Below are 12,643 nucleotides of genomic sequence, written 5' to 3' on the forward strand. Positions count from 1 at the left end.
CGCACGCATCGCGTGCTGATCCAAAGCAATCGTGAACAAGATGGCTTCTGCTGCAGCTTTCGGTCAAAATTCAAATTGGGCTGGACATAGGAATCTGAATGCCATACGTCCGACTGTACCTCCGACATCGCCCAGGATGCCACAGTCTTGGACGCCCAAGTGGTTTCAGCAACACGCAGCCGAAGACATTCAACTCGAACAGGATAGCAATGCTCTTCTGGAATCGCAAGAAATGCTGGCCGCGTGAGTATTGCCTTGCACTGACGGAAGTCTGAACCGAGAAAATTAACAACCTAAAAAAAAAAAAAAGAAAAAAAGAAAAGAAACTGCTTCATAATAGCATCGAGGGTGGCAGTCTGGTATACATACCACAGCGAAACTTCCAGTCTTTTTGTCCACAAAAAATTATTTCCGCGATGTTGCAGGGATCGTCCGCCATCGAAGTTAAAGGGAATGACGTGGCTACTTCTGCTACCTGTCGCTTTTATCCTGATCGTCATCTGCATCGCTTACGCACAAAGAGGTAAGAACGCGACGCTGTTACACACGACAAATCGGTAAACGCGTATAGGAACCGTCAGAAACAGCGCATCTGCGCGTCTACAGCACGACCTACTAGATTATATAGCGACCATGTCAGTCTTCAACTCCTGTGCAGAATGTCGTCCGCACGATCCGCTATGCATCGGCCCGCGGGATCATCTTCGTGATCGGGCATTTGAATTTTGAACGGACACGGGGGCAGCGGTAGCAGGAGACAGCAACGATCGGTGGCAGAGTATTGCGGGAACATATGTCTCATGGGAGATGCACTAACAGTAGGCAAATCCTAAAGTAAGCGTGAGTAAAATATATTATAACAATTGGATAACCAAGTAAGCGGACCGATGCCCAGCGCCATTGCTGCTATCCAAATTACGGCGGTCAGGAGTGGTGCAAATACTATGTATATTCTAGTACGTCGTGGTCTATACAGGGTGCCTTCCTAAAGCTCGTGTCTTCAAAGTCCAACCAAATCTCGATGCGATTCTGCACTGTATCCTTCCAAAATATTGTTTCTCTATGCGACTGGGAAATAAAAGTAACGAAACTATGCCACGCTCCTGGCAACATTGCTCCTCCACAGTCGATTTCAGTCCCGCTCTCCTCACCAAGATCAATTACTATGCAAAGAGCAGCTGGCAGTCTTCCAACGTGGGTCGGAAAGCGGAGACTGGGAAGGCGTAGCGGCACTGTTGCTAGGAGACGGACGTCAGAAGCCTCGGTGACGTCACCTTCTCTTGGAGAATCCGAAACTACGAAGTTTTGCAGGTTCTACCGGAAATTCTTGGGAGCACGTGATGTTCACTGACGGCACTGGCGGTGATATCATATCTGTTTAGGAAACAGGTGGCACGCTCCCAAAAGCATACGAATGTTCATATAAACTGAACCATGCGTACTATACTTTATTGTGACGTTTGTCCTTCTTGTCTGTCGCCCCACAAATTGCCTAGCGCACAGGAATCCATGACCTATACCACAGGGGAGTTCAAGCTGAACCGCCGTTTCTGTTTGCAGAGATTAACCAGGCAGAGACAACGGAAATCGTGAATGCCGAAGGTGCGGGAATTGCCTCCCTGTTCCCGCCGACAGAATTCGGTATGCTTCCACGAATGAAGTACATAAAGCATTTTCAGACCACGATCCGACGCTTAGAACCTATGTGCTAAACAGAAAATACTCTTATACACTGCAGAGGACGACTACACGGAAGACTCCAACGCAACGTCCAGCACCTTCCAGCCAAACCATACCCTCGGCTACTTTCAATGACGCTTGAGGACTGATGGCACCGACACATCATGGGCCGAAACGAGGCGTATGTAACAAACGTCGAGATTTAGGAGATCGGAAGGCGTTCGCGATAAGTGTTCCGGAAACATGAGCAGCCAATCGCGTTGTTTCTTTGAAGCGGGTGACATCACAAATAGCTAAGCTTCGACTTGATAACTTCCTTTATCGTAACGTTTTCGTAGAATTCTTACTAAAACTCTACGATCACATTGCCGAAATATGCAGCACTTTTTATGTCCATTAGTCTAACATCTCCAATCTAATCGGTCAATGTCTCCCGCAAGCCTATCACCACCTAGATAGAGAAAGCCTGCTGGTTCGTCGACGTGACGTAACAACTAATAGTCAACCTATCAGGATCGTGCTTTCAACGGTGGTAGCCAATAACGAACGTGCTTTCAGCGGTCGTGGTCATGCAGACGAACCATCGTCGTCTGCGAGTGGTGATTGAACGTCCCCACGTACTAAAAGGGAAAACTTTGAAATAAAGCGCAAAACGGTCCCATATCTTTGTCAAAACTGATTTTCTGGAAAGTGTGCTGCACTTTTTGTCTACATATTCAGGTGTACAGGTTCCAAGTTAGCTGCAATCATTTGCGCGTTCTTGAATTCGCAGAACGGCGATTCGCAGTAGGAGACGAATTTTGACTTTATATATGTCCACGTAGCAAAGGAGGGAGGCCTTCTGTATCTAGGTTGCGTTGGCATAACATGCAAATGGAAGAATTCGACGAGGCGAAAGTCAGAATAGAGATCAAAAGGGCCGCGCAAGCATGATCAAAATACGCATGTTCAGCGATCAATACCAAAGCTAAGCCAAGCCGAGCCGAGCCGTACCCATGACGACCACGCGCGTCTGCTACACAGTACATATCATGGACCCGCTATACGTAGCTATCAGTTTATTTCGTCGCCGGAAATTTGCGGAATGCGCTCAGACATGTACGGACATCTTGGACAAGGACCCTTCGAATCAAGTAGAGTGTATTTCTTTACCAATTAGTAGTAACGAAATGACGTACGCTCAGAGTTGAGAATCCCCACTAACGCGTTGCAGGCGGCCTGGTGCCTGAAGATGCAAGCCCTCACGAAAGAAGTATACGTAGACGACTTGGACGTCGATGAAGAAGGCCTTGCAGAGTCCCTTCTTGACGACCAAGCCGTGGCACGCGTTGCAAGACCTGGGACGTCTCTACGGACACCGGCACAGAATATCAGCCATGCACTCCGGTGGGAATGAGAGTGGTGTCCTTCCCCAGAACAAAGAAAAAAGCTGATTAACATGCATGTGGGAATTGTTGTTGTTGGGGGATTGTCTTCTCGAGCTACATATGTGAATAAAAGATGTTGCACGTGAAGTGATAAATCTTTCGGCTAATTTTTGCATGGAAGGTAGTCGTTTTGAAAGGTACATTCACCTCGTGCACTCTGACCGCAATCGAAATTTACTGCTGTCCAGGCCAGTGACTAGGTCTGGACGCCCTGTCACCGGTGTTGTCCGACCAGACACGCAAGGTGGCGGCGGGCCGGGTTTAGAACGGGCCATTCGCACGGCCCGCAGCGCTGCGACAGCGCGGCCCGCTACTAGCGCCTCGGCACGCAAGACCCGTCTCTCTACGGTGAGAAAGGCTCGTTGTACGCCACAATTGTGATGCCTGGCGTGAACCATTTTGCAGGCGGTTGCTTTGGGTCAACCTGGCGGGCAGTTTATCAACCTGGCCCGCTTGAATGTGTCGAAGTATGCGGGCCGGCCCGCCATCGCCAAGCCGCTGTTTCAGTATTTGTACTACCATGAAAATGACACGCGCCTGGTAAGTTATCAACGCGACTTCATTGTAACAAAAACCAAGATGTAGCAGGATACTGATTATAACGATGTCCCACGCATATAACGACAGGAGTCACAACTATATGCTTAGGAGACAATATATTTGTCAACTACAGGCTTTGGACCTCGCAGCGCAAGCAACTCAAGCCTGTGACTACAAAGATTGGTGGTGGAAGCTTCAGCTTGGAAAGTGTTACTTTAGGTATGCGGATTCCAGAAGACAGCTTTCGACACCATCGTTATATCCGAACTCTCCTTCGCCAGACTAGGGATGCTGCGGGACGCCGAGCGCCAGTTTAGATCTGCCCAAACGCAGCAAGCTATGATGGACACTTTCTTGTGGCTAGGAAAGGTGACCAACGAACGAGAAAAATGAACGAATTTCAAGAAAGGACTCTTATACTGTGCAGGTCTACATTCGACTCGACCAGCCCCTGGCCGCGCTAGAAGCTTACCGCCAGGGTCTGGATTTGTTTCCTGGTGACGCCACGCTGTTGACCTGCATCGGACGCATCTACGAGGTACGAAATGATGATGATGATGATGATACAAAGACACTTATCAGTGGCAGAAGAGTGTACAGCCATCATTGAATGTCTCTGTCTGAATTGTCCCTTTCAGGGCCTGCACGACATCAATCTGTCCGTCAAGTGCTACAAGGATGTCCTTACCCGTGATGCCATCAATGTTGAAGCCATCGCGTGCATAGCTACGAACCACTTTTACTCGGATCAACCTGAAGTTGCTCTTCGATATTATAGGTTGCATTCCGTGGCCACGGTTCACGAAGATCAATTGCGTTCGCATTGTAACCCTGTGTCATTTTTTTCTGAAGACGATTTCTCGCAGACGCCTACTGCAGATGGGAGTCTACACTGCGGAGCTGTACAATAACTTAGCCCTGTGCTGCTTCTATGCTCAGCAGTTCGACGTCGCTCTCACGTGCTTCGAACGTGCCTTAGCCATCGCAAACGACGATACGCTGCCTCACGTTTGGTACAACCTGGGACATATCGGCCTAGTGAGTATACAAACGTTATCACGTACTGTCTACAAGGGTACGTACAGACCAGGTTTAGCCTTACAGTTGGTAGGCCGTGTGGCCTAGAAACCTTTCGTCTGAGCCGGGCCTATGCCCGGCTGTGATAAATGGAGGGAAGGCCAGATTTGGACCGAATAATATGGCCTGGGCCGAGCTGTAATACAAGTGGAAACTGAATGCGCCCAGTTTCGTGCGCATGTATTGCTTACGCGATCGTCGACAGTTGTAGGAGCCGCAAAATCACACCGAATAGACCTCTACACGAGAAACGTCGTCATGACGTTGGTAGACAGACTGAAACCGAAACAAATCTGAAGGGGAGGGCTGGGTTCCACGTATGGGCTGCCTCCTACTGAAAGGAAAGTAGCACCGAAGGTCGCGCCCCTTTCAGGTACCACCGTAGCCCCCTCAACACCGTAGCTTTCAGTCGCGACCTTGTTCGCCCCTAGCTTTGAGCGTAGTTCAACTCTACCAAATTGGTGGCGCTGCCGAACAGTTTACAAACAGGGAGGTGTCTATTATCTTTACAAACTATCAAGGCAAAAAGCCGGCGACGCGTCTGCATCGCGCTGCGGATGGGCAATTATGCAATTTCGACAAACGTAGCATTATTGATGTACACAGTATAGTCACATTTCGAAGAGAGAACCCAGTGACTTATCCAGACCCCCTACATCCCTCCCGCAAATGTTCAGTGACACCCCCCTAACTTTTGCCCCTGCAATTTCAGCTTTAGACGCATGTCGGTAATGATACGTTAAGGTGTAATGATGTAACTATAATAATGAGCACCCCCCCCCCCCCCCCCCCAATTTTTCCTAACACCCCTCCGTGCTTGAGATTCTGGATAAACCGCTGGGAGAACCCACCGACGCATCAACGTGCTTTGGTCCGCTCTGTATAATACATGCAGATTACCATTGAAAGTTTAATTTCATCCTTCCAGGTGTCCAACGTTAGCCACACTTTTGTATCCTCCCCCCTGGACAGCGGCGTGCGCGCCGCGATTTTCGGTCAAACAGCATCACTGGTAGGAGTGTCGCGATAGTCCATCTGTGTCTCTATCAGCCTGCCTCTGTTTTTTTTTTTCTTTCTCTTTTTTTCTGCGCGTGGTACCTGCATGGGAAAAAAGCTCCGCCATGGTCTCGCTTTTATTTGTCTTTTCAATGAAAGGCTTCTGGCGGACGTAATCTACCAGCTCGCGTGACTCGGTGGTTAGTGTGCTGGCTATGTCACGTCGAGACTGGGAGATACCCGGAGTGCCGGAAGTGCTGTCTGGTGTTTTTCCTGGGTTTTCCTCAGACGGCTTTCAGACATATGTCGGCACAGTTCTCTTAGAAGTCGGCCCGGGACGCACGTTTCCCCCAGGGCGTCAGTCGTGACGTTGCCCACCTCTGTGAGACAGACAACGGCGAGCCCTTTCATCAGCACCAGCACCACGGTCGTAACCAACGGTTTCCGATACCGTTGGAAGATGGGCGTTTCGCCGCAGCCCGATTCGGCTTCACGCGAGAACAAATGGGAGGGCAGCTTAACAGAAGTGCACATTTTAATTCCGACTGGAAAATAGCAAGGGCAGCAGTGTATGTACACTGGTTCATCGTAGGTTGAGAGTCGCACATGTTTTGCTGCCGTACGAAGTTTGGGCACTGTTGTGGTTCCCGCGCCTGAGGAACATTTGAAGACGAACGCCAGCAAACTTCCTCAGCAAACTAATCACAAAACGGTACTGCATTTGTGAGCTTGCTTCGAATAAGTTGATAAAAGCACTGGAAGCGGTTGTCGAAGTGTAGTAACATCACGCGAATCACAAGCCGCATTGAAAATCTGCTCGCATTTTTGTGTCACGGCTAACATCTCCCTGGAAGGAAACACTCTTAACGTCGCTATAGTATGTCCGTCACTGGTAGCAGGACGCCAGAAGGGATCTACGGCACGTCGTCTCACAGCCTGATTGACACACGTGATTGACAATGCCACGTTTCACACCTGTGGTTGGCCAACACTTATCTTCAGTGCATACTTCATGTCCAAAGCGCTTAGCACCGGCTCTTTTTAGTCTATCAACAGAAAATAAATTTTTCAGAGAATCCTGCAGGGCTTGTCTGGCAAGTACATATATATTACTGTGTGAAGAGGTAATCTTGCAGCTTCAATATCACATTAGTCGAGATGAGTATGCGTGCTTGGAATGGCTTCAATGAACCAGAGATTCACTTTGAGCTTTACTGTAGCTGCGATGTATTGGTGCAGCTTCCTAACAGCTTCGGCATGCTTCTCAGGCTTGTGAAGGCTCAGTTCTGTAGAGGCAGAACGTGATGACATAATAGTGTGCCAATCGAATACAAGATACAAGGACTCCTCGTATCTTCAAACTATATCTTTGTCGAGGAAGAACACATGTCTACGGACAAGATGCCCACAGATATTTTTCAGCGCGTGTGCCGGGTCTGCTATAAAATACAGCTCACAGTTAGGTTTAAATAGATGACAGATGCTGCACTCGAAAGCCCAAGGCACCGCCATACTGCCCTGTTGGAGCTTCCCATATCAAACCACACATATATAACATTAAAAGAAATGTTAGATAGGATTTCGATGGGCTTAAAAATAAGGTTCTTTAGTAGACCACCATCCGCAACCTACCACTGCCTGTATACAATGCATGTTTACGAACACCACATACAAGCGAGCAGACGAACATGGCAAGACATGACCTAAAGTGGCGGCGGCTGATCAGCAAAAATTCTGGTCAGCAACTGCAACAACAATTTTATAATAGCTCGCGTACACTGCAAGCTTTCGCGTATGGTAACCTGGTGCTAGTAACTCCTTGCAAATCCACTTTCCAGAAAGCATCTAATGTTTTAATGCGTTTAGTGAATGCGCTTTAATGTGTATTGCCCTGCCGAGAGGAGATTGTCATTCCGTACTTCGACGCCTCGTGACTCCTCTGGCTTCCCGCCAATGGACCGCTGACGTTCTCCCCACAGCCATGCTGAGCAGAGTTGATCCAGAGCTCGCTTTCCGCATGCCTCGACATACCTCTCGTCAAGATGCTGCATTAGTTCATCGAATGTGATTGAGGCAGTTTGACTCTCCCCAATGCAGTCACTGAGGTGCTGTAGAAGATGTAGAGCATATTCTTCTCCATTGCCCACACTACCAACCTTCCCGAACCGTACTCTCCGGATCCCTTAACGAGCTGGACTCTTACCCCCCCCCCCCCTCTCACAAAATTGCTTGGTCCCTGGCCACATCCAGCCCACCAATGCTCTGCCCTCAAAGCTCTCTTCACCTTTATGCATAACATAGGACTTCGATTCTGACTGTGAGGGGCTTATCGTGTAAAGGGCTCATTATTTCATTCCCCCGCATCACCATCAGCAGTGGGGTAGAGTATCGCCCCTGGCGATGAAACTCCCCATTCATCATCTCATAATAAACTTGTTGTTGTAGAGTAAAAGTAGTGAAGATACAATAGTACACAGGTTGGAATCTGGAGTGCAATGGTGGGTGGTGGTTGGTCTGGTGGATGCAGTGCCAAACGCTAAGCGACGACGCATGACAAAACAAGCCTGCGCATGGGTTTTGTAAATGATAACAGCTCATGATAGTGTTCATGATAGTGTCATAAGTGTTCATGATAACAGTTCCAAAAATCTGATAAGCCAATCACCCGGTTTCTTTGAAGCGAGTGACATCACATTGCTAACTGATAACTTGATTGATAACTTCCTTTATTGTATCGTTTTCATTGACTTCTTCCGATGTACTATGTACAATCAGGAACGGAAAGAATGGAAATCTTTGTTGTGGGCTGCAGATCGAAGGCAGCTTTATCTTCCTGTGTTATCCCTAATAAAATACTCTTTTTTTTAAATAGGCATCTGGTGCATCGCTTTCATACCAAGCACAACAAAAATATTGCATATATTTTTATTGCATATTTTCAGCGCATTATTATCTGCGCTCTAATCATCATGAAAGTTACCTCATTTTTCTTCAGGGTGCAGGTGACAGACGTCTAGCTACCCAGTGCTTCAGGCTAGCCCTCGTTTATGACAACAACCATGCAGAGTCCTACAACAACCTTGGTGTCATTGAACTATCTCGCCGCAACCACGACCAGGTACGCGCCTCGTGACCAAGTACCTTACTGCGGCTCATATGTTAAAATTGTTATAGGGAAAGGCGTACTTCAAAGCCGCAGCTGAACTTGCATCGCACCTGTATGAGCCAGCTTACAATTATGCAATGCTCATGGAGGAGGTACGTAGCAGTCCACCAATCACCAGCCTACATTCTTCACTTCTTTGCGTAATTCTTGCCAATCTTCAATGATGATTAGAGAGCATATTTTTTGGCACTAACAGGTAGCGCTCTTCGTCACATAAATCGTTTTAGGCCAACCAACCTTCAGAATTGTATCGTTTTATCTTCCGCTTGAAAGGAGAGTTGATAGCCCCCCTTTCTCAGCTTATCAGGTGACAGTCTCCTGTCCCTGTTTGTGTCTAAAAATCTGCTCTCTAATGATGACTGAAACCAATGGCCATTGAACATGCTCGTAGCGCCACCAAGCGTGTAACTTGTCAACTACTCAAGGGGCATGGGATCCAATGCTGCTTGAGAAGTTGACACCTTACCTGCTTGGTGGCACCACACACGTGTTCAATGTAGTGGTTCTCAATAGTGGCTCCTTCTGTGTAGGGTGGAGTCAACATTTTGACTCCCACCCTCACCACGCATGAATGCTGTGCTCCGATTTCACCCACTCTTTCAGATCTCGCCTGTTATGCATTTACTCAGTTCCAAAAAGTAGTGTGTAGCTAAGCCTATAGCTACACTCTTGTGAGCGCACCGTGAGCTGTGCGTGGGAGTCAAGATGGCAGAAATTCGTAGCAGACGACGCGGTTGTCTTCACCATACAGAGAGGGAGCTAGTATAACGGAGAGTTTGCCCATTCTTGGATCTCTTGCCGCCTCGTGGGTGGAGACGGGAGAGCCGTCGTTGCACCTCCTAAAAAGCCCTTATGAAAAAGGCTTACGACCCACAGTCGCCTGTGATATTTGGGTGCTTTCAAAGGACGAAGTACGTGTGTGTCTCCCCTCCTTGCATCGTAAACAATGCTCCTGATTATCATGGTGTCACATGACACGCTTCAAGTTAGGCTCCTCCGAATGGCCACTCCCTCTCTGTAAGCAGCTCTGGTTGAATGGCCTTTGGTGGCCCCGTATGACAGGGTATAATTCTTTGAACTTACAGGAAGGGAACTATGAGGAATGCTTCAGATATGTACAAAAGAGTATCCAGGCGTTTCCACAGCATGCAGATAGCAAGACTCTTCTCTCACGGATGAAGAAGCTCTTTTCTGCTCCGTGAGCGCAGCTAGAAGGAAATATACTCATCGAGTGCCGTACCACATCTTCGTTTATTTCTCTGAACAGTTTTGCTGGTAAAAGGCTCCACAAAGATCGCTCTTATTGTAAAACTCGTAAATAAATTAAACCACATTTCTCTTGTAGTCTCTCTATTCCATGTAAGTCTTGTCCGCTAGATTTTTTTTTTCCTTTTGTGGGCAGCGTACATTCATTTATTAACACTAACAACAAACATTGCGAGTTACTCAGGTTTAGTCCTCGGACCAAAAAGAGCTTTCAATATTCCACAATATGTTGCAAATGCCCTACTACTAAGTTTCTTGAAACCTGACTGTACAAGACACGTCAGCACATATATGTACAGCAAAAACAGCCTCAAAGAAAAATATTGACTAACACTGTACAGCAATTAAATTGGCTGATTATTTACACAATACTGCCATCGAAGAAAGACTGAAATCTTCCCTGTACAATTTCCTCGCACTCATAAACGTCCGGCACCGCATCTTCCGTCATCCCTCGTCTTTGGAATGCTGCACTCCAAGCAACGGTGTGCGTGGGTTGGCAGAATGGAATAATATCACAATGTCCATTCCAAATCCAGACGACTTCTGTGCCTCGCTGATAACACGAAGGCTCGTTTCATCCACGCTTCGCGGAACATGGATATATACATTGCAAATCTGTGCCTGCCTGCACATATCCTCTTAGGTACATTGTTCAGGTTGTGACGCAACTGTGCGACACATCAAAATACTGAAATCTTTTGTAGTACTTACAGCGTAACATAACGTGGGACTATACAGGAGCCCCCGAACCTGTGGCCTCCGGCAATCACTGCGGAGTTTACGCCGTGACCAATCAACAAGCCACACTCTCTGCAAAAATCTGCTGCAGCCTCGCACGCTCGCTTTTGGCACGCTCCTCTTACCTGTCTTGGTTCCTCCCCTCGTTTCTTTGGGGAGGAGGGGGCAGCTACCTGGCATTTTGGTTCATCACCAGGGGGGGTTGCCGGTGGGTCTTGGGTGGGAGTTGGGGCGTACGTAAGGGAGGGCGCGGGACACCAGCCTCCCGCCGTGCCAGCACGCCCGCCAAGTCGCCGTTGTGCGCGGAGTTGCGTCGCGGCAGAGCCTCCGCCGTGCTGTTGCGCGGAGGCGGCGTACGCGGTAGGGTCCATCCGCCGTCCCGTCGAGGAGGCAGAGGAGGGGGCGACGACTCTCGGGGAAGCACAGAAGGTGGTGGTTCCCTGAACATTACAGAGTACAGTCGGTGAGGCGAGTGCTGTTGGTCTCACAGTTTGTGACATGAACAGGGAAGAGCATCAGAGAGTCTATCCCCTTGTCGGATGCGGAAGCACATGTTTTATGACTTGCGGAGCAGCACATATATTGGTGTTTGCTACATGTTAATTTGGGCTCTGCTCGTGGGGGGTAAGACTGCGTCGCACAAACAACTTTGACATTTTGTTTGTGTGTGTGTGTCATGTACATTCTATAATTCAATTTCACACGCACTCTCTTAAATTTCAAAGGCTCTATCAATGACCGTATTTTCTATTAACTTTTGATTAAAAAGGCCAAGGCTCCGTTAAATCCGAAAGTGCAACCAACCTTGGGTTCACGGAAAGTTTGTGCCGCCGCTAATCTGAACCAACTTTGTCGTATATGGTTGTAATGAACTTTCAAATCAATTGCATACAGTAGACCCACGTATTTCTATGGATAAAGTAAATTTAAATGTGGCAACACTCCACTTTGGGCTACCCAAGTGAATGTGCGTCCGATACGGCAGCATGAAAGTTTAACGAGGAAGTTTCATTAACCAAATCTCACGAACCAATCATGTTTGAATGAAAGGAAGTCAACTGCATTACACTGGAAGGCCTCTTTCATTCCTATAGTCACCGACATAGTTCTGAACTGTATCATGAACCTCACGACCAGGCTTCCATTAGCTTGGATAACATAAGTGGTTGGGATATTAGCGGTTTGATGATTTACAGTCGAGGCCGTTTATTATGATCTTCGATATAACGATAACTCCGATATTACGATCAATTTGCTGGTTCCCGTCAGCTCACCCATTGAAGTACACGTAGACAAGACGATCGCCGCAAAGGCGTTTCTCCAGCATAGCGATCAGAATTCACATGGCGGTTGGTAAAACGTGTTCGTTGAAAACAAATTACATCAGCATTTCCAAGAGCCTGAGCCTCTGTGAGCGTTAAAATAAGAACGCAGTGCGTTTATCTGCGCATGACTGCGGGGGATTAGACTTCGAAAGGGCGGAAGGGGTTTGCGAGAAGTAGAGGAGGAGGTTGTTCCCTCTCCACATCATTCTCTCGCTCTCAAGTAATTTTCGGGCTTGCTGTGTGTTACGATGGCGTCTGCGATTCCGAGACGCGTTTGGACGGGGAAAGACGTGGCTCAACCCAAAGTTGCACGTGATCGACGGATTTTGTACTGGTGCAAAACCTCGCTGTGAATTACCGTGGCTTCCAAAACGTGTGTTAGCAGACAGTTGCGCCCCCCAAACGCGCGTCGATGAATTGCCTGT

At 48.0% G+C, this 12,643-nt stretch overlaps 2 protein-coding genes across 4 annotated transcripts in view; one reads left to right on the plus strand and one right to left on the minus strand.

Annotated features, from left to right (window-relative positions):
• Positions 1 to 10,222, plus strand: LOC135375222 (tetratricopeptide repeat protein 8-like). 3 transcript variants are annotated; one of them, XM_064607948.1, is made up of 15 exons: positions 1 to 243; positions 426 to 523; positions 1,561 to 1,641; positions 1,739 to 1,861; positions 2,894 to 3,066; positions 3,296 to 3,455; positions 3,513 to 3,647; positions 3,781 to 3,866; positions 3,929 to 4,016; positions 4,075 to 4,185; positions 4,286 to 4,425; positions 4,514 to 4,685; positions 8,716 to 8,838; positions 8,895 to 8,978; positions 9,972 to 10,222. In XM_064607948.1, the coding sequence occupies exons 4-15, from the start codon at positions 1,829 to 1,831 to the stop codon at positions 10,086 to 10,088; spliced, it is 1,422 nt and encodes a 473-aa protein (XP_064464018.1). In that variant the 5' UTR covers positions 1 to 243; positions 426 to 523; positions 1,561 to 1,641; positions 1,739 to 1,828; the 3' UTR covers positions 10,089 to 10,222. The 3 variants fall into 3 exon arrangements, with proteins under 3 accessions (XP_064464018.1, XP_064464019.1, XP_064464016.1); XM_064607949.1 differs by lacking the exon at positions 2,894 to 3,066; XM_064607946.1 differs by lacking the exons at positions 1 to 243; positions 426 to 523; positions 1,561 to 1,641; positions 1,739 to 1,861 and adding an exon at positions 2,439 to 2,813.
• The window catches only part of LOC135375223 (son of sevenless homolog 1-like), a 23,482-nt gene continuing 20,957 nt past the window's right edge, over positions 10,119 to 12,643 (minus strand). Inside the window, exon 22 of the mRNA XM_064607950.1 lies at positions 10,119 to 11,333. Within this exon, the coding sequence (XP_064464020.1) occupies positions 11,063 to 11,333 (271 nt within the window). The 3' untranslated portion in view covers positions 10,119 to 11,062. The remainder of the gene's footprint in view (positions 11,334 to 12,643) is intronic.

The sequence above is a fragment of the Ornithodoros turicata genome, unplaced genomic scaffold (genome assembly GCF_037126465.1).
Source record: "Ornithodoros turicata isolate Travis unplaced genomic scaffold, ASM3712646v1 ctg00000843.1, whole genome shotgun sequence".
NCBI classification, from domain to species: Eukaryota; Metazoa; Arthropoda; class Arachnida; order Ixodida; family Argasidae; genus Ornithodoros; species Ornithodoros turicata.

Coding starts and splice junctions, on each gene's coding strand:
- LOC135375222 (XM_064607946.1), top strand. CDS start 2,676: ATGACGACCACGCGCGTCTGCTACACAGTACATATCATGGACCCGCTA. Junction 4,426..4,513: donor GTTGCTCTTCGATATTATAG/GTTGCATTCCGT, acceptor GATTTCTCGCAG/ACGCCTACTGCAGATGGGAG. Junction 4,686..8,715: donor ACCTGGGACATATCGGCCTA/GTGAGTATACAA, acceptor ATTTTTCTTCAG/GGTGCAGGTGACAGACGTCT.